The sequence below is a fragment of the Convolutriloba macropyga genome, chromosome 10 (genome assembly GCF_964194025.1).
Source record: "Convolutriloba macropyga chromosome 10, txConMacr16.3, whole genome shotgun sequence".
NCBI lineage: Eukaryota > Metazoa > Xenacoelomorpha > Acoela > Convolutidae > Convolutriloba > Convolutriloba macropyga.
Window position 1 is genome coordinate 29,224,045 of NC_134477.1, and position 23,367 is coordinate 29,247,411.

At 36.1% G+C, this 23,367-nt stretch overlaps 1 protein-coding gene across 1 annotated transcript in view; it reads right to left on the reverse strand.

Annotated features, from left to right (window-relative positions):
* Window positions 1-1,100: 1,100 nt before the first annotated feature.
* The window catches only part of LOC142348419 (uncharacterized), a 57,890-nt gene continuing 35,623 nt past the window's right edge, over window positions 1,101-23,367 (reverse strand). The window contains exons 3-5 of the mRNA XM_075399777.1: window positions 18,426-18,577; window positions 6,623-6,750; window positions 1,101-1,463 (exon numbers count right to left, since the gene is read on the reverse strand). Of these exons, the coding sequence (XP_075255892.1) occupies window positions 1,227-1,463; window positions 6,623-6,750; window positions 18,426-18,577 (517 nt within the window). The 3' untranslated portion in view covers window positions 1,101-1,226. The remainder of the gene's footprint in view (window positions 1,464-6,622; window positions 6,751-18,425; window positions 18,578-23,367) is intronic.

Below are 23,367 nucleotides of genomic sequence, written 5' to 3' on the forward strand. Positions count from 1 at the left end.
GCATTTTTGTGTGATAGGGAAATAATGCATATAATTATTTGGGTTCACCTGTCCTCTTAGAACTAATAAAATCAGTACTAAATGTATTTGCCCTGGGAATATCATATCTTTTTAATCATATCTTTACAATTTCTCGCTCTCTGTAAGTTTTTTTGTTGACTTGTTCATGCCTGATTTTTCGTCAGACAATCACTAATTTCGTTTGCATCATCGTGATATGTCGCGCAAATCCATTTTGCTCAGCAATTCATTTTTCGGTAGATCAGAAACGTCAATACTAGCTCAATTTATTTTAATCTTGGATTGGCACCGCGTTTCCGCTTTCCAGAAATTTAGAAATCTCGCACTGCGAAAACAGTTCAATTTCAATAGTCACTGCAGAGGTCTTTTAAAAGAACTGTAACCCTAGACATGAAACTATTCCATGTTATGCAGCGCTTAAGGAGAATATGGAGCATATTTTTTGAAAAAATAACACAGTTGATAATGATAGTTTTTGAACTTTCACTTTAGTTACTGAAGTATTATGTCTTTAAACGGACAATTCGTTGGAAAAAGATTGGTTTCGCTTTCAGATTGTGCAATTGTTTTATGGCTTTTTTTAATTTTACATGTTCTGGAATTCTTAGCGGCTTTCACTACTTTTTTTTCTTTTTTTTCTAAATAAATTTTGTGATTCATGTACTGTTAGTGAGAACATTTTAATATAGCATATTTCGAAAAATGCGTTCCTTGAAAAAATATGAAGCGTTATGTTGTAAAATTTTAAAGGAGAACATATTTTTTTATTACATAAATACTCTATAAATACTCTATAACACTTTGATATATGAGTGGATAACGATGAGGGGGCGATGGGATGGGGTGTAAACTGACAGGAGACGGACTGCAGCAATTGGGTCGCATTGATAGAGAAAGTTCGAGAAATTCTGTGAGTTTCAGTTCAGCTCATTTCCGCTAGTTTATTGTAGGCCCAAAAATGTAAGAAGCCCTTCCTTGAAATCCCCCAATGACGGCCTATTGAGCACTATAACATATTATTTGTCAGATGAAAATATCTACCCATTACGGTTGCATTGGATTATTCTGAGGAGAGAGACTTGAACCAAAACAAAAGGCACCAAGGTTTTAATATACAAAAATGGCCTCCAATTTCCATGCCACATTTAAACGACCGTCTACTTAAAATCTAATATTTTTCTCTGCTTCAGTCGAGGTAATTAAGTTCAAGGGTACTGCATGCAAATCCACGGCTGATCAGGACACATTATGTTCTTTTTGAACCAATCAAAAGTCATTTCTTTATCGATTGCGTCACTTCTGAATACAAAGAGATCTCCAGTTGGATTTGGTGGTAATGCAATGCTTCTGTTGGGAAATCCTCCTTCCAATTTGACAATGTTACCATCACCAAAACCGATGCGTTCTATTATATTCAAGCATTTCAGCCAGTCATACCGAAGCTGAAACAGGAATTAACTCATCACAAATATAACATGATTGAGTTCCCCCGTTCATTTTTAGGTAATTATCAACGCTAAAGGGGCAAATGGAGCGCTCATAAATCACAGACGAGGTCCATATAGTCAAACACTGCATGCACTGACTATCGACTGATCATGAACGAGTCATGACAGGGTATTGTCTCATCAGAAACGAGATTTCGGCGAATCATGGCTTATTTTTCGATGTCTGACTTTGTTCAGTCCTTATGGAACTTCCCAGGTTGAGGTCCAGACCCAAATTGAGTTATGATCAGACCCAGTCGAGCGCACACCCGTGTGTTCCCAGACCGAAATTACAGGGTCTTTTCGGAAGTTCGAGCGCACTACGGTCTGGACCATGGTCTGGAGATGGTCTGATCAGAGGTCATTTTGGTCTGAAAAGTCTGATCATAGGCAGATTCGAGCGCACTTGGTTCTGATCAGAGGCGACTTCGAGCGCAATTTGGTCTGATCATAACCTCTTCGAGCGCACTTTTGTCTGATCAGAGGTGACTTCGAGCGCAATTATGTCTGATCATAACCTCTTCGAGCGCACTTTTGTCCGATCAGAGGCGACTTCGAGCGCAATTGGGTTTGATCATAGCCTCATCGAGCGCACTTGGGTCTGATCAGAAATGCTTTTGAACGCAATTGGGTCTGATCAGGGACCATTTCGAGCGCATTTTTTCCATTTTTTTGTTTTTTTTAATGAGAGATGTTGGCTCTGCCAGGAGGCAGCCATAATGCAGCGTTCTGATCAGAGACTCATCTAAAGTCCGATAGCTCTGATCAGAAAACAGGAGTCCAGCCGATAACAGAGGCCGGTCTCCTTCAGAAAAAACTTTGATCAACTGAGACCACGATGTTTCTTATGGACAGCTGTCTAAACTCATCCATTGAGTCAGAAATATACACTAAAAGGTACACTAAATAAAATTTGTTCTCAACAGTTGGGTTTCGTTTTCTTTGTCAATACTTTTATAATTGATTTTTCCTTAGATGAATTAAATACTGCAAACATAAGTTTTTTTGAAAAGAATATATTATAGCAAAATTAGAAGATTTTTTCATAAGTAAAATCTTTCTCCTATCAGACTATTTCGAGCGCACTTGGGTCGGATCAGAGGCAATTTCGAGCGCAATTGGGTCTGTTTATAGGCGCATTCGAGCGCAATTGGGTCTGATCATAACCTTTTCGAGCGCACTTGGGTCGGATCAGAGGCAATTTCGAGAGCAATTGGGTCTGTTCATAGGCGGATTCGAGCGCAATTGGGTCTGATCATAATCTTTTCGAGCGCACTTGGGTCTGATGAGAGGCGACTTCAAGCGCAATTGAGTCTGATCAGAAGCGACTTCAAGCGCACTTGGGTCTGATCAGAGGTCTAAGATTTTTATTCAAACTCATCGCAAATCTTTTATTTTATAGCTAATTTTGCAGCAAAATCTCAACCAACGTGTGTGTAAGTTTTGTGTGTGCGTTTATGGGTTAACCGGTTTGTCTGTGTCTGTTTGTCTGTGTCTGTGTGTGTCTGTGTGTGTGTGTGTGTGTGTGTGTGTGTGCGTGCGTGAGTGTGTGTGTGTTGTGGATAGGGGTCAAGCGATGGGGTTAGGTTGAGAAGAAGGCTGATGAGAGGGGAAGTCAACTCGATAGGGGGAGGAGAGTGGGCAATTTAAGTGTTGTGGTTAAAGGACGGGAGGGCTGACGATGGCGATTTTGAATGTTTTTGATCAGAGTGGTCAGCTCGGGAGATGGTCTCGACTGAGTCTGATCAGAGTCTACTTGGGTCTGAAATTGGGTCTGATCATAGTCTGATTAAGGTCTGGGCAATGGTCTGAATTTGAGTCTGGACCATTGTCTGGAGATGGTCTGATCAGAACTCCTTCTGTCTGGAAAGTCTGATCAGAACTCATTCAGTCTAGAAAGTCTGATCAGAGTTAATTTCGGTCTGGAAAGTCTGATCAGAGATAGTTTCGGTCTGGAAAGTCTGATCAGAGATAATTTTGGTCTGGAAAGTCTGATGAGAAGCAAATTTGGGTCTGGACCTCAACCTGGGTTATAATCAATCATTTTTTAAGCAAGTAAAGTCCAAATATAACCAGAAAGTTGAATAATAAAACGCTCCTTGCTTTCGAAGGGAAGTAATGAACCGCATCGCAAAGTTTGAACAAAATTTTTATTGATTTTAATTAATGATAAGATTAAAAGTGCCCTAGTAATTTGAAAATTAGCTTACTAGCTGGATGAATCGTTCTCAGAAACTAACATGTCTCAATTTGTTTTCCTTCCAGACGTTTTGGAGTTTTGGAAGCCTTGTGAACAGGACAATCAATGAACACAAAATTTTTTTGTTTTGGTTTGCACATTAGAGAAAAAAAACATTTTTTTAAACACTTTTAGGGTTGAATTTTTTCGAAATTAAAGTTGAAGTACATTGTAAATTTTTTTAGTGAATCTACTAGTACCAGGGGTGTCAGAGCTCAAAAGGAGAAAATTTAAATCAGCAATGAATGCGATAGAATTATGAACCTCGGCGATAAAATCGGTGGCCATAAAAGTTCCATATTTTTCAGGTTTCATTTAACGTTGACTAGACGTTGATCTTAGATATCTATAGCGCTTAACATTTAGGGTTTATTTTTCAAATGTATGTGTTAATTTTGGCATAGGTAATATTAAATTACCACCGAAATTTTAGTGGTGAGCTCACATAATTGAGCGTTCAATATAGTGCATAAAACGTGCAATTCTAATAGCCAATAAGGACATTTGGCGAAACGGTCCGTGTTCCAACTCTAATGCTCTAATTCTAGGGTTTTGTGGTCAAATTATTAGGACAGAGGTGATGATCGTGGAGGTATAAAATTCCTTGTATATTTTTGCAAAGAACGCGTTCAAAGCGTTGGAACTATTTAAGATTAACGGTAACTTTCTACCAGAAAATGGCCTTGTAACCAACGCATTTCAATGGATTCAGCATAGTTTTTTAAAAAAAATTTAAAGTTGAAAATTTGATTTTTTGAACGCTAATCATTACTTATGTTGCTTGCTTTTCGGTACAAAGATGAGAAAAAAAAGAAACTAAGTCTTACGTGTTTTATTCAATTCACGAAAAATGGAGGACATCAAAATGTCATTTAGTCTGCAGCTGTCCCATTTTGAAACGGACCGCTAACAATAAGATACAGTTGGTCAAATATAATGCAATCTCCTAGAAAATTTAACCGAAGGTTTCAATTTTTGAATATCTGAATAGAATAGAAAGAAATATGCAAATTCAAAAAGCTGTCTGGTTAACATTAAATGCAATCAAGTTATTAAATAAAGCAGCCCAGGTTTTGGTCCAGACCCAAATTGAGCTATGATCAGACCCAATCGAGCGCACACCCCTGTGTTCCCAGACCGAAATTACAGGGTCTGGAAAGCGGTTCGAGCGCAGAATAGTCTGGACCATGGTCTGATTTCGGTCTGATCAGAGGTCAATTCGGTCTGGACGGTCTGATCATAGTCTTCTTAGTCTGGACCATGGTCTGGGTTCGGTCTGATCAGAGGTCAATTCGGTCTAGAAGGTCTGATCACAGTCTTTATAGTCTGTACCATGGTCTGGGTTCGGTCTGATCAGAGGTCAATTCGGTCTGGAAGGTCTGATTTCAGTGCATTATTTTTTCAATTTTTTTTTGTTTTTTTTATTGTGGGATGTTGGCTCTGCCAAGAGGCAACAATAAAGCAGCGTTCCGATCAGAGACTCATCTAAAGTCCGATGACTCTGACGAGAAACAAGGAGTCCGGCTGATAGCAAATGCCGGTCCCCTCAAGAGGAAATTTTGATTAACTGAAGACCACAACGTTTCTTGTGGAAAGCTGTCTAAGTTCATCCATTGAGTCAGAAATATGAACTAAAGGGTATGGTAAATAAAATTTTTTTCTCAACAGTTAGGTTTCGTTTTCATTAGCAATATTTTCAGAAATGGTTTTTCCTTAGATGATTTTAATACTGCAAACACCAGGTTTTATGAAATGAATATATTATAGCAAAATTAAGAGATTTGTTCATAATTAAAATCTTTCTCTGATCAGACTATTTGGAGCGCACTTGAGTCTGATCATAGTCTGATTAAGGTCTGGGCAATGGTCTGAAATTGAGTCTGGACCATGGTCTGAAGATGGTCTGATCATAGTCTGTTTATAGTCTGGACAATGGTCTGAACTTGGGTCTGATCATAAGCGCACTATAGTCTGGACAGTGGTCTGGGTTCGGTCTGATCAGAGGTCATTTTGGTCTGAAAAGTCTGATCAGAGATCATTTTGGTATCGAAGGTCTGATCAGAGGTAATTTCGGTCTGGAAAGTCTGATCAGAGGTCATTTCAGTCTGCTTAGTCTAATCATAGCTCAATTTGGGTCTGGACCTAAACCTGGGAGGATAATTATTTCGATCTATAAACATAAAGTTCTGTTTTTTTTGCAATATTAAATAAAACACTTAAATAATAGAAAAATCGTTTGTTGTGTGAAACTAATTTGTGTTTCTTAAGTATCTGTTTGTGCTTCTTAAGTATTTTTAGAGGTTTATTTTTAAATGCTAATTGCACACTTCACATTTGTTAAACAAATTTTATTATTGAACTATTTTTTTGTTCAATTATTTTATTTTATTTTTTTATTGTTTCTATTCTATGACCGCCCTATTTGAGAAATCGGTTTACAAAAGAGACCATGGCTTACAACTATTGGGTATTTTAAAATTCTGTGCCCATTTTGATTGCCAAAATTACGTTGCAAATTGTGCACTTTCCAATTTTGAGGAGCTCTGGCTTCTTTTGTGTACAGCAGTGACAATACATTGTCGCGTACTTTTCCTATGTACGTCAGTATTCGGCAGATGCTTTGACCGTGGTGAACATTGACAAGAAATTAAGAATTTCGTCTCCGAGAAATAACAACCGTACTGAAGGATCACTTGCTCATTATCGACGATTTTGAGAACTGAGTTTTTGACAACATTCTTCAATTAGCAGAACACTTTAGTATTCAAGTTTATTTAATAAAAAACTTGAGACTGAATCCAAAGACTTAATTACTCCTGTGAGCCAGTTTAGTTTAATTGGGATATTATTGATTATGTTGAGGTTTTCAACGTACCCTGACAGTGTTCAATCTTCTGTATGTACTACTCGTCAAATCTGTCATTCTGGCCACGTACTGATCGGGCGACAGACCAAATGGTTGTCCATATGACATATACGTCTTGATTTGTGAATAACAGCAACCTGAAATCAGAAGCAGTGATATGAGGAACTTTTGATTTCCACTCGAGTTAGTGATCAGTAATCAGGTTTCACTGACCAATATTCATATCCAAAACTCATCCAAATAATATTTGCCGTGATAAAGAGCTTGAATTAAACGCACAGAAAATCAAATTTTCAACCTTGCCAGAAAATATCTGCATAAACATTTGAAGATTAAAAACAGTCGTAAGCTTTTGTTAGATTTGAGTCCCCGCTCAAAAGCAAATAAATACCAGCTCACCCCAGGGCGAGGTCCACAGTCCAAAATCCCTCTGATCGCAACATTTAAAGTCGAGACCCAATTGAGATCGAAACCCCTTGTCCCATTTTTGGGTCTGAACAATCCGGTCCGCGGCTCAAGTTAGTCTGATCAGTGCGATATTGGGTCATGGACCTCAGCCTGGGAAATTGCCCTCAAATCTGCCTTAAAAAGCACATAGCGCTGCACCACCGCACCATCTGCCACAAAATTTTGCCTGCACAATCAGCGCTTATTTTTACCAGAAATCTCCTAAACAAACTGTGGATCAACAAAATTAACCTACGGCTATCAGAACTCTAAGTACTTAAAGAGAAAGTTACAATTCGTAAAACATAAACCCGTTTTTGTTTGAGAACAGAAAACATGCTTCAAGAACCCGACAAAACGGTAAAATTGATTGCGCGCTGCAAATTTGTTCCCTTTTCTGTACATAGTCTATCTGATCCTAGTCAAAAATTCAGTGTGTTTCTATCCTTCGTCAGTAACGAGAGACGATAAATAATATATATGAAAAAAATCAGTCAAACACGGAAACGCGTTTCTTTTCCATTTGTACCCCCTCCCAACCTACTGGGTGCATATAATTTGCAACCACCAAGAGTTCGTGCCATATACTTACATAATGGAGTATGGAAGTGCTGTGTAACTGAGGCGGTGCCAATATTGTACGAGGGATCCAAATAAAACTGTGATATTCAAATTAAATTATTACTTCACAACATCGTAAATTCTTTGTTCTATGAGTTTTGAAAACTGAACGGATTTCTAAATGATGTTTCGGGAAAACTTTTCTCATCATATTTTAAAAAACCCAGTGTTCAAACACATATCAAACAAGAAAACTCGTTAATGTGCGTTTGCCCATGATGTTCGGAACCTGCCCATCCACCTTTTGATTTATTAGTCTACCAAATGAGGAAGAGAAAGAATTGGTTCAAAAACTCTCATATCTTTAAGCAAAGAATTAAGTGAAAAGATAAAGCTGGATTAGAGAGCCGATGAGACTTGCCAGCAATGAGAGTACTGGACGCGACACAACCAAAAACAAATACTAGCAAACATTAATTCCGACCAAAACTCGATGAATTTATTTAAAAACAGAGAATATCAAAATGAAGAAGGAATCTGATAAAACCCGATCTAAACAAATCAACCTGTACTTCATTAAGTAATCATTGGATAAGATATAAAACCTCTCAATAATGCGACTTGGTAACAGGTCGAAAATAAAGAGCCAAAAGGACAAAGTTCAAAAACACAATTCTCATATTTTGAAAACAACCAATTTCAAATTGATTAAAACCACTTCGCCTCAACTCTGCTCATAAGGGAGGCTAATTTATGCGTGAAGCAATTGATACTTGTCGTTATCCGTAATATGTTGAAAGATTGCAAAACTAACATTGCCAATTTGGTCAAACTATTAATGTCATAATCTGGAAATGAAATAGAAAACTCAGAATGAGCGAATATCCAAAAATCAAATTTTTTTTAATAGAAGCAGGTAGCAACAAAGAAATAATTGGTCAAAACTAGAACTAAAATAAAGATAAGATCTTGGTTTACTAGAAAGAGTATGCAACCTATCGTTACAGACACCAAGCTACCAAATTGAAAGAAATAATATAGAAGTGACAAAGCTCGAGAATCGACTGATCTTTTTCAACGAAAAATTTTCGACAATTCCAACAAACCATACGCTTTAAACTTTAAAAAAACATATCAATTTGCAACTGCTCAGGAACCCAGTTGCGCTTGTTATTTTTGCAGCCAAATCATAGGACGACAAAAAACAGAAAATGCGGATAAATTAGAAAATTCACAAACATTATATCGAAGCCACAGTGTTAAAGCCATTATATCGATAATACATTAAAAAACCATTAAAAACTTCAAACCGACGAAAGCGATTAAAGTATAGTCTTTTTAAATTATAATTAGGATTTCTAGGTAAAGCGTCTTTTTGGGAAAGACAACAAAAGGAACCACAAATACGGACCAGTATCGGAAACACAAATTCTTATGAAAACTCATTTCTAAGCTCTATAGAATTTAGTCAAAATCAAACACATCGCAGAAAAAATGTTGAGAGCAACAGAAAATTAATTAGTTATGTCAATATTGAGACTTAGTTACTTGTTGAAGACAAAGATAACAAAAAATGGGAATAACAAAACTGTTTTCTCAAAGAAAAAAATTGAAAGTCTTAAGCCGTTAACTATAAACTGAAAATTAGGAAAAAGATTCAATTAAGGAATCGTGGACGCCTTCAAAGCCTTTGATTGTCATAAATATACCAAACGACAACTATTAGAAACAAATTTAGAAGCAAAAACAAAAAAAGTCTTAATAAAGTTTGTGAGAGTACGGATTCGCTGCTGTTAAAACTATAGGCTATACTCTAAAAATGGTTTTAACTGTCTTTGAGGAAATGCGCAAAAGAACCTGTATAAAGACTTCTGTATAAAGACTTCATTGAAGTCTTTATACAGGTTCTTTTGCGCATTTCCTCAAAGACAGTTAAAACCATTTTTAGAGTGATAACTTAGAAAAGAGAACAAACAACAACCCCAGATAAAGGAAAATATGTAAATATTGGAAACAAAAAACTTTTTTCTTAAAAAAAATAATTTAAGTCATTAAAATTTTTAGCTCAAATCTAAAATCAGTTATAGACTTATTTAAACGTCTACAAAAACAGTTAGTGTTTTTTTAAGAGGTATATGCCGTATGAAAAAAAAGAATCACAATTACAGGCAAAGACACAAATCTAAGAAGCTTTGAGAGAACGGCTTTGCAGTCGTTAAAACTAACAGCTATTCACGGAAGTCGTTAAAAATGTTTATTTTGCGCATTTTTTCACAGAAAATCGGAGCTGTAATTATTATGGTTAGTTGAAAAGGGGAAAAGCGACCTCACATACAGGAAAACATGCAATAATTCCCAAAATTTTCATTAAATTTCGTAGTAAGTAAGACAAAAAACGTTACTTGAAAATATAACCAACGTAACGAGTATTTTTCCTCGGCTTGGAATAAATTTGACCCTGTTTAAGTTGAGACTAAGCTACATGTGGACAGAAAGAAGATTAAAACTTGACAAATTTCAAAACTCCACTAATGTTCTCGTAAAACAAATACATTCAAAGTCATAAGAGGCATTTGATAATAGCTGAAGGCATTGTATAGGCTCACCTGCAGCTCTTTATAAAGCCATTGGAGCCTTTATTTATTAAAACGTAATCATGGGGCTCAAAAAGGTATTACAAATGAATCCAAAACAAAAGGAAATCATTTAAAATTTACGAAAATACATTTTCAAAGCCATAAAAACTATGAGCTTTTCTCTGAAGACAAACTATATTTTCAAATGGCCTTATTTTGTTGTAAATAAATTTGATAGTCATTGATTGGGCCCTGGTTTGAGATAATTCATGTCAGTAATCAACATAAAAAAACAAACATGCGAAAAAAAAATTTGAAAAAGACCACGCCCTAATATAATCCGAATATTTATTGATTGTGTGATTCCACGATGAGTTGTCCCCTAGTCCTGATTTTTCTCAGAGTCCAATGAAAACAATAATTAGTCCATAATTTTGCGAAAGAAATTGATCAATTATTCAATGAAATATTTCAATAAACCTCTAATAAATAAACCACCCTTTGTATATTTTTTACGTTTAATTTTCAAAACCCGGCAAAAATTGAATTCCAGAAAACTCTAACAGGAAGCAAACGTACAACTGTGTTTTTAGTAGTTTTTAAAGATGGTGGCAGCAGTTATTAGGTCTCTACTTCCTGCAAACTTAAACGAAGTAGGAAAAAAAAGCTTATTTGAAGCCTTGTTTGAGTTAAAAAAAAGTCTCAAATTCGAAAAATTTAGCACAAATATTAACCAAAAAGCTTTATTAAAACAAATTGGCGAGCCTTCTCCACCCTTAACCGTAAAACCAATAACATTGTTTTTATAAATTTTAACGAGTTTTAGCAAAATTAACAAAATTTGTTCAAAATTAAGGAAAATGTGAATAAAAACAACGGAATTCACTCTATTTTTCTCAAAAGTTTAAACCTCGATAACTCCCCGTAAAAAACGAAAATCAGAAAAATCTTTTTAATTCTATATTCTACGCTGGAGGAGCTTTCTAATGATACCAGTCTCAACTGTCTACGATGAATATATCGATCGGCCAAAATTGTCTGAACAAAAAAAAACCCATTTGAGTATAGAGTTCCTCCCCCCACATGTGGGTCGGAACAATAAAAATTAATGTTGAGCACCGGTATTGGATAAGAGAAGGATGCTGGGTATTGTGCTTTGACACGTGCTGTTCCGACTTTTTAGCTAAATCCGAATTCTCCCGACTTCTTAAGCTTAAATGCGCAAAAGGATGCAGAGATAAGAAATTTGCAAATTATAAAGAACAGTTAATATTTTGCACCTTAAAACTTGATTGATTTTAAAAGATTGACAACCATTGATACCAGTGGTGTTAGTTCCAGAGAAGTTGCTTTTTCATCTCACTAGGAAGGACAAAATTGAACTGATTAAAACGATTTCTCTACAATTTCTCATTAGAAAGCTAATTTATCAAGGAAAAATTTTACATGCACAAATATACTTGCAGTCCAAAGAATACAATTAACTAATGACCTGACAAATAAAATTTTCACTCAGCTATATCAAACAAAGGGCCAAGACACCCCTGGCTCTATATTCTATAAAATTAAACAAAAAATCTACAAACAATTGGAAAATTTTGTTATCCAAGATCCAGTGTTTAGAGGAACAAATATAATTTTAACACTTTATAAAAATACTGACCCTAAACCTTCTAAGAATCAGTACACAATACAACAAACTAATGCAACTAAGTGGCAGACAAAGAAAAGATGGCAAATAAGAAAATGGAAGAAATCGGAAATTTTGAAAATCAGGTGAGTCAAAGTAAAATGAATACACAAAAATATAGGGACTCCTAAATAAAAAAAACCTTAGAAGTTGTAAAATGTCTTTTAGCAGTTCTAGTGGTTAAAAAAGAAAACAGAACAACAAAAGAAGGCAAGATAAGTAATTTGATTGAAAAAAACGTTATCTCATTCAATGAAAAAGTTAGCTAAAACTTGAAAAAAAAATGTCTAAAATCACGCCACACTAAAAGGCCAACTGGAAAACTGTATTTTTTGGAAGTGAGCGACAAGACAACAAGAAAAACAACAAAAATGTACGAATGACAAATCAATTTTCAATATTTAAAAGAAGTGTCAAAATAAAAAAAATGGACTCCGAAGAAATCAAGCACCTAATTAGATGCAATTTTTCTCATTAGCAAAACATTTTGACCTTTACTAGTCTAAGATTCACCTAAAAATATTAGCTGCGCAATGAAAGAACTTTTTTACAATTAAATTAGGAATCGTTAGCAAACAGAGAAACTTGACACTGTTGGGGTTACTGGACAAGAATATAAGTACAACAAAAGACATAAAAACTCAAAATATCACCAATAGCTTAAAAAACAGCGAATAATTCATAAAAAACATTGGCTGTGGCCTGAACTGATTAAATTGATTCATTAAAGCATCCTTAGCAAATGATGGGACCTGTAATTTAAGAAGTTAAGAGATAATACATTAAAATGACATAAAAACTCGCAAAACTCAAAAAATTGACAGTTTTTCTTGAAAAGAAGCAATGTCATGGACAAAGAAGCCAAATCCCTCAAACTAAAAAAACTAATAGTAATCGAAGTAAATTCTATTAACATTAAATGAGAGTTGTCCCTAATGCGATTACTTGGTAAGAAAATTTTTATCTCGTTGACAGCTAAAGGAAAATGTCATAAAGGAGACTGAAAAATAACTCAACAAAAATACAACCAATTTTCGCAAAAACTATTTAAGTGGCTCATATCCTTCGAACATTAACAGTTTGATACTCACCGAAAAGTTAGCTACGCAACGACAGATTTCTTTGAAAAGTGAAAAGTAAAGCAAACACAAGAAAAACTCAAAAATTCTCCAACATTTATTAAAAGTGAACAACTTTTAATTGATAGAAAGCTTTAGCTATGATTTGAAACGGTTAACTTGATTGATTTTAAGTATCCTTTGCATCTGATATGCCTTGTCACTAGTGCGCCTTAGCAACTGATGTGACTTGTCAACAAAACGTGTCAAAGATGAGAAGGAATAATAACCAATAAAACTACAACCAATGTTTTCAAAAACCAAAGAACCACCTCATACTGTTTGAACATCAACAGAATGAAAGTCACAGAAAACATTAGTTTCACAATAAAAGAAGTTCTTAAATAAAATAAATATTTCTTAGCAACCGTCACGATTGGTCATTATTGGAATTAGTTAAAAAGACTATAAATAAAGCAAATATACGAAAACTCAAAAATTCATTACTTTATTTGAACAACGAACAGAGTACAATTCAAAAAAGCCTTAGCTGTGACGTGAAACGACTAGCTTGAAATAAGACAACAAGGTGACAACAGAAGGTCGCCAAAACTAAAAAACAAAAGAAAGAATTTATTTAAAAAAAATAATGTCAAATTCATTGAAATCAATAACTTTGAAAATACGAAAACACAGGAAAATTCAACCCAATTAAGATTAGAGACATTAGCATTATTTGAGACATGTCTCAAAGGCATTAAACGATGGAACAGCAAAAAGTGTTCCTCATTAGCAGCTAATAAGACCTGTCATAAATGAGACTGAATAATGCGATTACCAAAAACCTAACAATTTAACCCTACACAAAAACTAGAAAAAACCGGTTCATACCGTTTGAGCCTGAATAGTATAAAAGTCAGCGAAAACATTACCCTATAAATGAAGACTTTTTCCAAATTAATAAATATGCATTAGCAGCGAAGAATTCCTGTGAATATTGGCAATAATTGATAGGACAATAAGTACAACAATTAAATACAAAAATTAAAAAATTCACTTATAGTTTATAACAACCAATAGCGTGTAATTAACAGAGAAATAGTTATAACCTGAACCGATTAACTTGATTGATTGGAGCACCATTAGAAACTGATGCAACTGTTCATTGAAAAATTGCGAAATAACAAAAAAGTGACAATAAAAGATTGGTAACAACTTGACAGTAATTTTTTTCAAAAGTTATTATCAAGGTCAAAGAAATCAATAGCTTAAAACTGAAAAAAATCAATTCGATCATTATTTCCCTGAAGATTATATGAAACCTGCCCCTAATATAACAAACCAATACAACATAAAGTTTAACGCATTCGCAACCAATGAAACCTGTCAAAAATGAGACTGAATGAGAAGACAAACAAGAATACGACAAACTTTTGCAAGTTATGACGAACTGGCGCATACTTTTTGAAAATTACCAGTATAAATTTCATCCTTAGCACGCAATGAAAATTTATTTTTCAATAAAACAAATTTTCATCGGCCACTCAAGAATCCTGTCACCATTGGGATTAAGTAACAAGAAAATAAGTACAACAAAAACATAAAAAACAAAGAAAACTAACGCCTTTCAAAAAGAACAGCGTATAATCCATAGAAGGCATTGGCCGTTACTTTAAACGATTACCTTGTTTGATTAAAGCTTCCTTAGCAACTGATATTACCTTTCATTAATGAAATTAGAAATCAGACAACAGGGCGACAAAAAAGAATCGAACCTAAAAACGTCGAAAGCATTTACTAAGAAAAATAGTGTCAAAGTTAAAGATATCAATAGAATTGGACTGAAAAGACAATATTGATCAAATTACTTACTATTAGGTTTATATGAGACCTATCCCTATTGCGATTAAAGGATAAAGAGACCAAAAGTTCAACAGATAAACGCAAAACACAAAATAAATAAAAAGTTTTTGAGAACAAATAATGGCAGAGTCATTAAAATCACTAGCTATAGACTCACACCAATAATTAGGCTCATTTTTTCACACTTAGCAATAAACATGAGCTGTCGATATTGAATATTGAGCTGTCAATAAGATGAGCTGTCAATAACAAGAGCTGTCAAATAACATGAGCTGTCAATAACGTGTAAAATTTGAAAAAGCGGACAAGATTCAAATATTCTTTAAAGTTTTGCAACTATAAAAAGCGCCAATGTAAAAAAAACTTAAGCTGACAATTGAACACGCAATTGTAGTTAGGCGCAGTCAGAAAATATATATGTATATGTATATACGTGAATTGAAAATCGACCGAAAAACTTAAATTTTGTTTAAACACCAATTTCTCAACCCACTTTAAAAGTAGACTGACAAAACATTACGCCTTAGACCTAATTGAATTTTTGCTCCTTCTACTACTTCAACGTGATCAATATCACCACTCATTGACGTAAAAAAGAACGAAAAAGGTGAACATCTTAAAAATACTTAAAAAACAGCACACAGATACTTTAGATTGTTATAACAGAACAAGTCATGCAGCATACTTCAAACGATTGGACGATCTAAAACATAGCCATCAAAATCAATACTAAAAAAGTATCTGATAGTCCATGAAACAAGCAATACAGATAGAATCAAACAAAAAATATTGAAATTGATCCTTTTTGGTTTTTTGAGAAAATTAGAGAATTTTTGAGTCATCAAATGTTCCATAAGCATTCGGTCTAATGTATTTAAGACCGAAAAAGGTTGGTTTTTAACTTACTTAAAAGTTATCCCGACATGTCTTTACTGAAATTAACAAGAAAACAAAACAACAACAAACATAGGTGATTCTCATTATACAATAATACTTTCCGCAAACAAATAAAACAAAACCTTCAAAACAATAAAAGAGACAGGAAGCTAAAAACACTCATTTTATCCTCCATACAGGATTTGCAGATACTTCCTTAACAAAACTGAGTGACAAAAACTATAATTGATTTACAAAAACATGCCCAAAATTAAAACCACTAAAATTCTATGAAAACAAATGGTGTCAATATTGTCAAAAATAGTAGATATGATGGTATGTTTCAATTCCTGCAAAAAGGTTATTTCGTTAATGCAAATATGTGACAGAACGTGAGAACAACTACAGTAAAATTCATTTACGTTTCATATAAAAGCAATTGTGACTTGTCAAAAATAACAATCAGTGACCAGACAACAAAACAGAACAACCAATAGGGGTAATAATCAATAATACTTTCTTGGACTAAATTGCGATGAAGAAATCAGAACCAGATGTTATCACTTTCAAACAGTAAATAAAAAATAAATGTTTTTTGCTAAATTGGACCGCCATTAAGAAGTGGTGTCAAACGCAAATGCATTAAGACAACGAAAAACATCAAAAAGGACAAGACATGGAAATCCATAGGTGGTTTTTGGGATTTGTGGATCTGCATAAAGGTAAAAAAAAATCAAATAAAAAATTTTTGTCTGGAAATTTTGCTAGCTTCCCATTAGAAAACCAATAGGAAACTTCATTATTCATTATTCAACTCTGAACAAAGAATAGGTTTCTTTAAGCTTCATTGAAAACTCTTTCATACATGTCAGCATTCAGCCAAGACTAAAAAATCATTTGATTTGTCTTTGATTACATAGATATGAAGTCATAATAAAAAAGATAAAATCAAAATCTATCATCTGGAAATAATGAAGGTTATTTGTTTCTCACTAAAAAAATCAATATGACCTTTTGTTATTAAGACTCAGTTTGAAAACAAAATGTTATTCAATACGAGCAAAAATCCAAAATCACTCGCTAATTCACAAAGAATGAACATTGAATCACACAAACAAACACGTACATTAAACGTGAAATACTTTAGATAGTCCTCGATTCAATCAAATAGTAGAATCTTACCCATCGTCAGAAAACTGGTACAGCCTCAGAAGCATTCGTGAAAAAGGAGAAAAACAGCTAACAAAAAGTTAAAAATGCCAGTTGTAAATTAAAATTCTCTCTAGAAACGGAAAGTTTGCGCTAAGAATAATTTCTCACATTATTTCAAGGCAGTATCAAAAACAATCATAGGCTTTTTGACATATAATATCAAAAACAAGCATAGTTTAGCAAAATTTACGGGAAGAATAATAAAAACAACACAAATCAGGCTCATCACAAACAATTAAACCCCGATAACTCCATGAAAAAGACGAAAGTAAAAAAAAAGTTTAGTTACTTTCTCGTCGCTTGATAGGCTTTCTATTCTTTTGGCAAGGTACTTGGTTAGAGAACTCATGGTCGAAATCAGTTTTAAGTTTAATTGACTCTTTCCATTTTTTGTTCCCCTGAACCCACACAATCGGCTCCCCATAATTTCTTCCTCATCAACCACACAAGAGGGTTGAAAAGAAAAAATGAGGATTGTCCTCACTCATTGGGTGACAAACGAGTTTTCGCACAGCAATAACTAGGCAACTAAAATTTGGATGAGCAAAGACTATGAATTAACCATTGTGGAATTGAGGGTGTTGTTGCATGAATGAGTCACATAATAGAAGATTTCTAGCAATCAGCATTGTGGCTGAACTTCTTATTAAGGTCACCGAAACTCCTTGAGATAACCTATTGTAGGCAATTGATAAAACAGCCGGTTATCGAAAAGCAAGGCTATATGTTTCAAATGTTTTCGAACCAACCCTGAGAAGACCTGAAAGAGAAGCCCCCGCACATGATCACAATAAGATGTCCGTAATGCGCGCTGCTGACTTTCTATTTACTGCTCGTCTTTCTGCGTCAAATATATCGCCGAGCAATGTTGGCTGAACGAAAAAATATATTATTCTCCCCACTAGGTGGGGTCGGAACAACGAAGGAGTTATGAAGATCATCAATGGTACTAAAATTTTTGTGAGATCTCTAGTATTTAGTCGTCGAGATGTTGCCGAGTTAAAAAAAATGAAGGAGAATACCAAATAAGCCCAATCCTGTAGTTTCATCAGATTATTTTTCCCATTTCTTTCTTGTTTGTCGAAAATCTTACATTTGATGTAAGATTCTCCAATTGTTGTAAAGCTAAATCAGCTTCTGTTGTTTTTTCAAACTACCTTTCAATTCTATATTATCCTACTTGTTTTTGCAAATGAGTGTGAGTTTTAAGTTCATTCGACCCGGGTCGAGATGTCACCGCCATTCAACGCAAAAATTATGTAAGTTAAGCGGTAATTGCGGAAAATTTTGTCAGATGAAGGTTGAATGCGGTGAAATTTCATAAATCAAGCGGTGAATGTGTTAATCAGGCTGTGAAAAAATTATCGCCTGGTAGCGGTGAGTGAAATTACATAAATTCACAGCATTCACCGCATTTCACCGCAAAATTATGTACAAAATTGTCGGAGAAAAAAAAACAACTTTTCACAGCTTATCTTGCATATTTTTCCGATTATTCCTCGACCCATTCAAAGATCATCATATCATACCATGGTCTTCATCCTTGGGATCGAGAGAGAACCAGTTGTAGTTGAAGAAGACCTGAGATGCCAATTTATGCATGCGCATAGTGTCACTCCAGTGGAACACTCTAGGGGACACTCTTGCTGTTATATAATATTTCCGCAGACAGAAGAACCCACTAAAATAACACAGAAATCAAGATTTGAAGCCTTTAGTTGACAAAAAAGTGTTTATTAGAAGATTTTCCTAGATGAAGTTTCTCTCACGAATGCAAATAATATTGCAAATTGAACAGGTTTGCACATGATCACAATACGATGTTCCTGTTTTAAAACATATCTCTAGTCTAATCATTTCTTAATTTGTTAAAAGAGCACGTCTAAGTTTCACGTTGTTGGACAAAAGAGTCAAGTTTTTTGTTGCAATTTTGGCGGTTTTTGAATCATCTTGAAAGTTGCAATAACATTGGCAACATGCTGCAAGGGCACAAAGGGGGCATCAAGGGTTTTCGGAGGCATCAATTGATTGAAGTCTTTTCTCATCTTCTTTGAAATTGGCTCTGAAACTGTAGGCTGAAATGTTGTCAATATGGTCAGTACATCAATTTGTGGGAAAGGGGTAACTCACGTTGCCTAAAACCGGAGCGAGAAAAATCTAAAAAAAAACTACGGAGAAAAAACGCGTGCGAGACCGGAAACGGGGCGAACGAACGTGCCGTAAGCCGTTTTTACCTTTACGACTCGTGTTTCTCCATCTCGTCCTGGCGTTGTCTCCATGACTCTTCCCAGTGGCCAAATGCCTCTTGGTGTTTGGTCTTTCAACACCCAAACAATGTCGTCCACTTTGAGAGGTCGATCGTTGCTGTTTGACCATTTCGACCGTCGGCTAAGCGTTGGCAGATACTCTTTCACCAAGCGTCGCCATATATGGTTCATCAGCTTCTGCGTGTTTTTCCATGTCTTCAAGCTTGCAGGTTGCTGGTCTCCAAATTGTCCTGGTGGCAAGCTATTGAAGGGACGCTGGATAAGAAAGTGGTTTGGAGTCAAAGGTTCCTCGTTGTCAGGCTGCTCAGCAACGTTAGTCAGTGGTCTGGAGTTGAGGATTGATTCTGTTTCCACCATAATTGTTAGGAAAGTGTCAAAAGAGAGTCTTCTGGATCCTAGAATGAGGAGGAGCGTTCTTTTGGCGCTCTGGATCAAACGCTCCCAGACACCGCCAAAATGAGGGCCGTATGGGGGATTGAATTTCCACGTTGTATTGGCTACTGCTAAAGCTTTGTAGATTCTGTCATTGTCCAAGGCTTTAACAGTTTTCTTCAGTTCTTCAGAAGCGCCAACGAAAGTTTTCCCGTTGTCGCTGTAGAGAAGTTGGGGCTGGCATCGACGACTGCAAAATCTTCTGAAGGCATTGAGAAATGTATCTGTATTGAGGTCTGGACACGTTTCTAAGTGAACTGCTCGCGTCACCATGCATGTAAATATTAGACCATAATGTTTTTCTAAAATGCCTTTGGAATCTTCGATGTAGAAGGGTCCAAAGAAATCTACACCAGAATTAGCAAAGGGGAACTGTGTTTTTGTTGTTGGAAAACGAAAACTAGGTAATGGTGCCATAATTGGTTGAATGTTTTTCGTGTCAAAGCGTCGACATAAGAAACAATGAAACCGTACGCTTGCTAACGCTTTCCGAAGGCCAATCACATGGTAACGTTGTTGAATGAATGCTTTTGTTGGTTCTGTGGACTGGTGAATACATATTTGATGGGCATGTTCCAAGTACAAACGAACAATTTTGTCCTTGGCGTGCAAAATTATTGGACGTTTTTCCAAATCCAGTTGTGTTGGTGCATACTGCAACCGACCACAAGATCTGAGTAATCCGTCCTCATCCAACAGCGGATTTAAGCATCGTATTTTGCACTTAGAATTTAGTTTGATTCCACGTTGTAAGGAATTAACGGTCGAATGGAAAAAACTGTCCTGAGATAATTTCAGGAGATAATTTCGCGATAATTGAATGTCTTCAGTTGTGTATTGGTGATTGTTCGTGCGCATTTTCTTTGCACGATTAATTAGGTTGAAAACTGTTGCAACTGTCAGAAGAAGTTTGTTCCATGTTGAGAATTTACTCGGATCGACAATAGGTTTAATTGTCTTGGGACTTCTCGTGACTGCCGCACATGTTGCGCGTGGTTTGTTTATCTCATTCCAGGTCGACTCGCTTTGGCAAAGAAATTGGGGTGGATCTAACCATTTCTGCTGAATTTCGTTTGTCTCAAGACCGCGAGTTCCGTGATCGGCGGGATTGAGATAAGTTGAGATGTGATGCCATTGCTGGGGTGAAGAACTTTTATGAATTTCTCGCAATCTGTTTGAAACAAAAACGTTTTGCTTCTTATTTGAGGCTATCCAGTCCAAAACTACTTGACTGTCGGACCAGAGAAAAATTTGGTCGAATGTCAGTGTCATTTCTCTTTGGATCAGTTGTAGAAGGCGCACTCCTATAACAGCGGCTTCTAGTTCCATTTTTGGCACACTTATTTGTTTAATGGGAGCAACTTTGCATTTTCTCATGAGAAAGCATGCTTGTGGCGGAGTGGTTTGACTATTGGTTGTACGGAGGTAAGCAACGGCTGCCATAGCTGCCATTGAGGCATCCACAAATATATGAAGTTGGCTGCTTGTGATTTTACTGAAATTGTGAACAGTTCTTGGTATTCGGATTTCGGGCATGGCAAAGTAGCTGTTTAGAACTTTCTGGAGGTTATGGTGTAGTTCATGTGGTATCAAATCATCCCATTTTCTTCCAAGTTTCCAAATCTGCTGCAAAACCATTTTGATTCTAATTGTCAGGGGAGACAACAGGCCGAAGGGATCGAAGATTGAAGATACCAAACTGAAAATTTTCCTTTGTGTGTACACTGTTGCATCTTTAGGAAATTGTTGTAGGGGGAACATGACAAAATCGTCAGTTGTTATGTTCCATTTTTGACCAAGGACTCTTATGATCTCTTTTGTTTCGTCTTTGTCGTCGGAAGAGATTTCAGCAAGTATATCTGGTTGGTTCGAAACAAATTTTGTCAACCTGAAGCCACCTTTTTTCAGGCATCTTGTTGTCTGTGATATGACTTCTTTGGCTTCTGAAATTGTTGGCAGGGACTGAATGTAGTCATCCATATAAAAGTGGTGTTTAATAGCGTTCAAGGCGGCTGGAAATTCACTTTTGTTGTCTTCTGCACATTTATTGAGCACATAAATTGCGCAAAATGGTGAACATGTTGCGCCAAAGATTAATCTAGTGAATTGAAATTGTCGAATGGAGTTGTCTATCATCCAAAGGAAACGAAGAGCAGACTGGTCTTCTTGTCTCACGGCAATCTGCATAAACATTCCTTCGATGTCTGACAAAACAGCAACCGGGTGTTCTCTGAATCTCAACAGCACTCCAACTAAGTTATTTAGCAAATCAGGACCAGTTAGAAGATTTGAGTTCAGTGATTCACCGCGGAATTGTGATGCTGCGTTGGCAACTCTTCTCACTTTTCCGGGTTTGTTTGGATTAGTGACTGGATGATGAGGTAAGTACCATATTGACTCTGGGGGTGGTGCTTGCATTTCGACTGGCTTGACAAAATTTTTATCCAAGTCTGTTTGGAGTGTCTGGTTGTACTTCTGATTGAGACCGGGATCGTTTTGTAGTCGTTTTTGTAGACTTTTTAGTTGACTGACAGCTGAGAAATAGTTATTCTGGAGTTTCTTTACAGGTTTCCAAGGAAGGCCAATCTGATATCTTTCACCGTTGTGACAGATTGAGTTTTCCATTGTTTGGACTGCTAATTGGTCTAGTGAGCTGTCTTCATTCTGTTCGGGTAATGTACCTTCAGCTTCTATTTTCCAGAATCTTTGAACTAATTCGTCCAATGGTTCTTCTTCAGTGTCTTTCCGGCAGACATGGTAAATGAATGGTTGGCGAGGGGGCTTGTTTGAGTTTATTGTTTTAGGAGATAGCTCGTACTCTCCAGCGAGAGTCCAACCAAGCTTTGTTTTTACGCCGAATGGATGCTTTTTGCTACCTTGGATTACCTCGACTGGATATGTGAAGGGAAACGTATTGACACCAAGAAGGGCGCCTATTGCACCGTTGGCTATGTCAGAGAAATAAATGTGACTAAGTTCCTTGAAGGTGTCGCATAATTGATTGAGTTCAAGAACGTTAGCGGGTGATACATTGAGACATGGCGTGCTATAGGCTCTTGCAATGCTGAAGTGTTGACTGATTTTGTCATAAGGCGTTACTGTCACTGTTTCACTAATTTTGGACAGTGGCATTTCATGTTCAGTGTTTAGGTACTGCAGAGTTGTTGATGCTTGTGCTTCGCAGGGAAGCTCAAGAAAGCTAGTAACTTTATCCAGCAGGAAGGTGAACTGGCTTCCGGGGTCAATCAAGGCGTAGGTATCAAACACTTTACTTCCGTTTACAAATGAAACTGGTATTATTTGTAGTTGTTCATACCATTCAGGAGGAGGAATTGTATTTCGGTTGATACTGAAGTTTTGGGTCGGATTCGAAGCACTCAAATGGGCGCGTTGAACATTTTGTTGCTGTGATTGTCTTTTACCAGAAAACGATTGACCGTATCTTGTCTGCTGGCTCTTTGTACTGCTGACAGTGTCAGTACTTTTGTTTTGATTTTGTTGTTGAAAGGATGGCTGTGTTTGGGGGCTTGCTAGATTTTGTGTCGGCTGATTGGGATTGCTTGTTGAGAAGGCAGCGGTGGGCCGCTTAACTTGTTTCGAAGGATCATGCAAAGTTGTGTGGTGAAATCCTTTACATGTTTGGCATCGTTTTGTGGACGGACATGACTGCTTAAAATGTTTGTTGCTTAAACAGTTCGAGCAAAGATTGTTCTTGCTCACAATGTCATACCTTTGGTCTGGCGCACATTTCTGGTATTCAGGGCATGTTGCG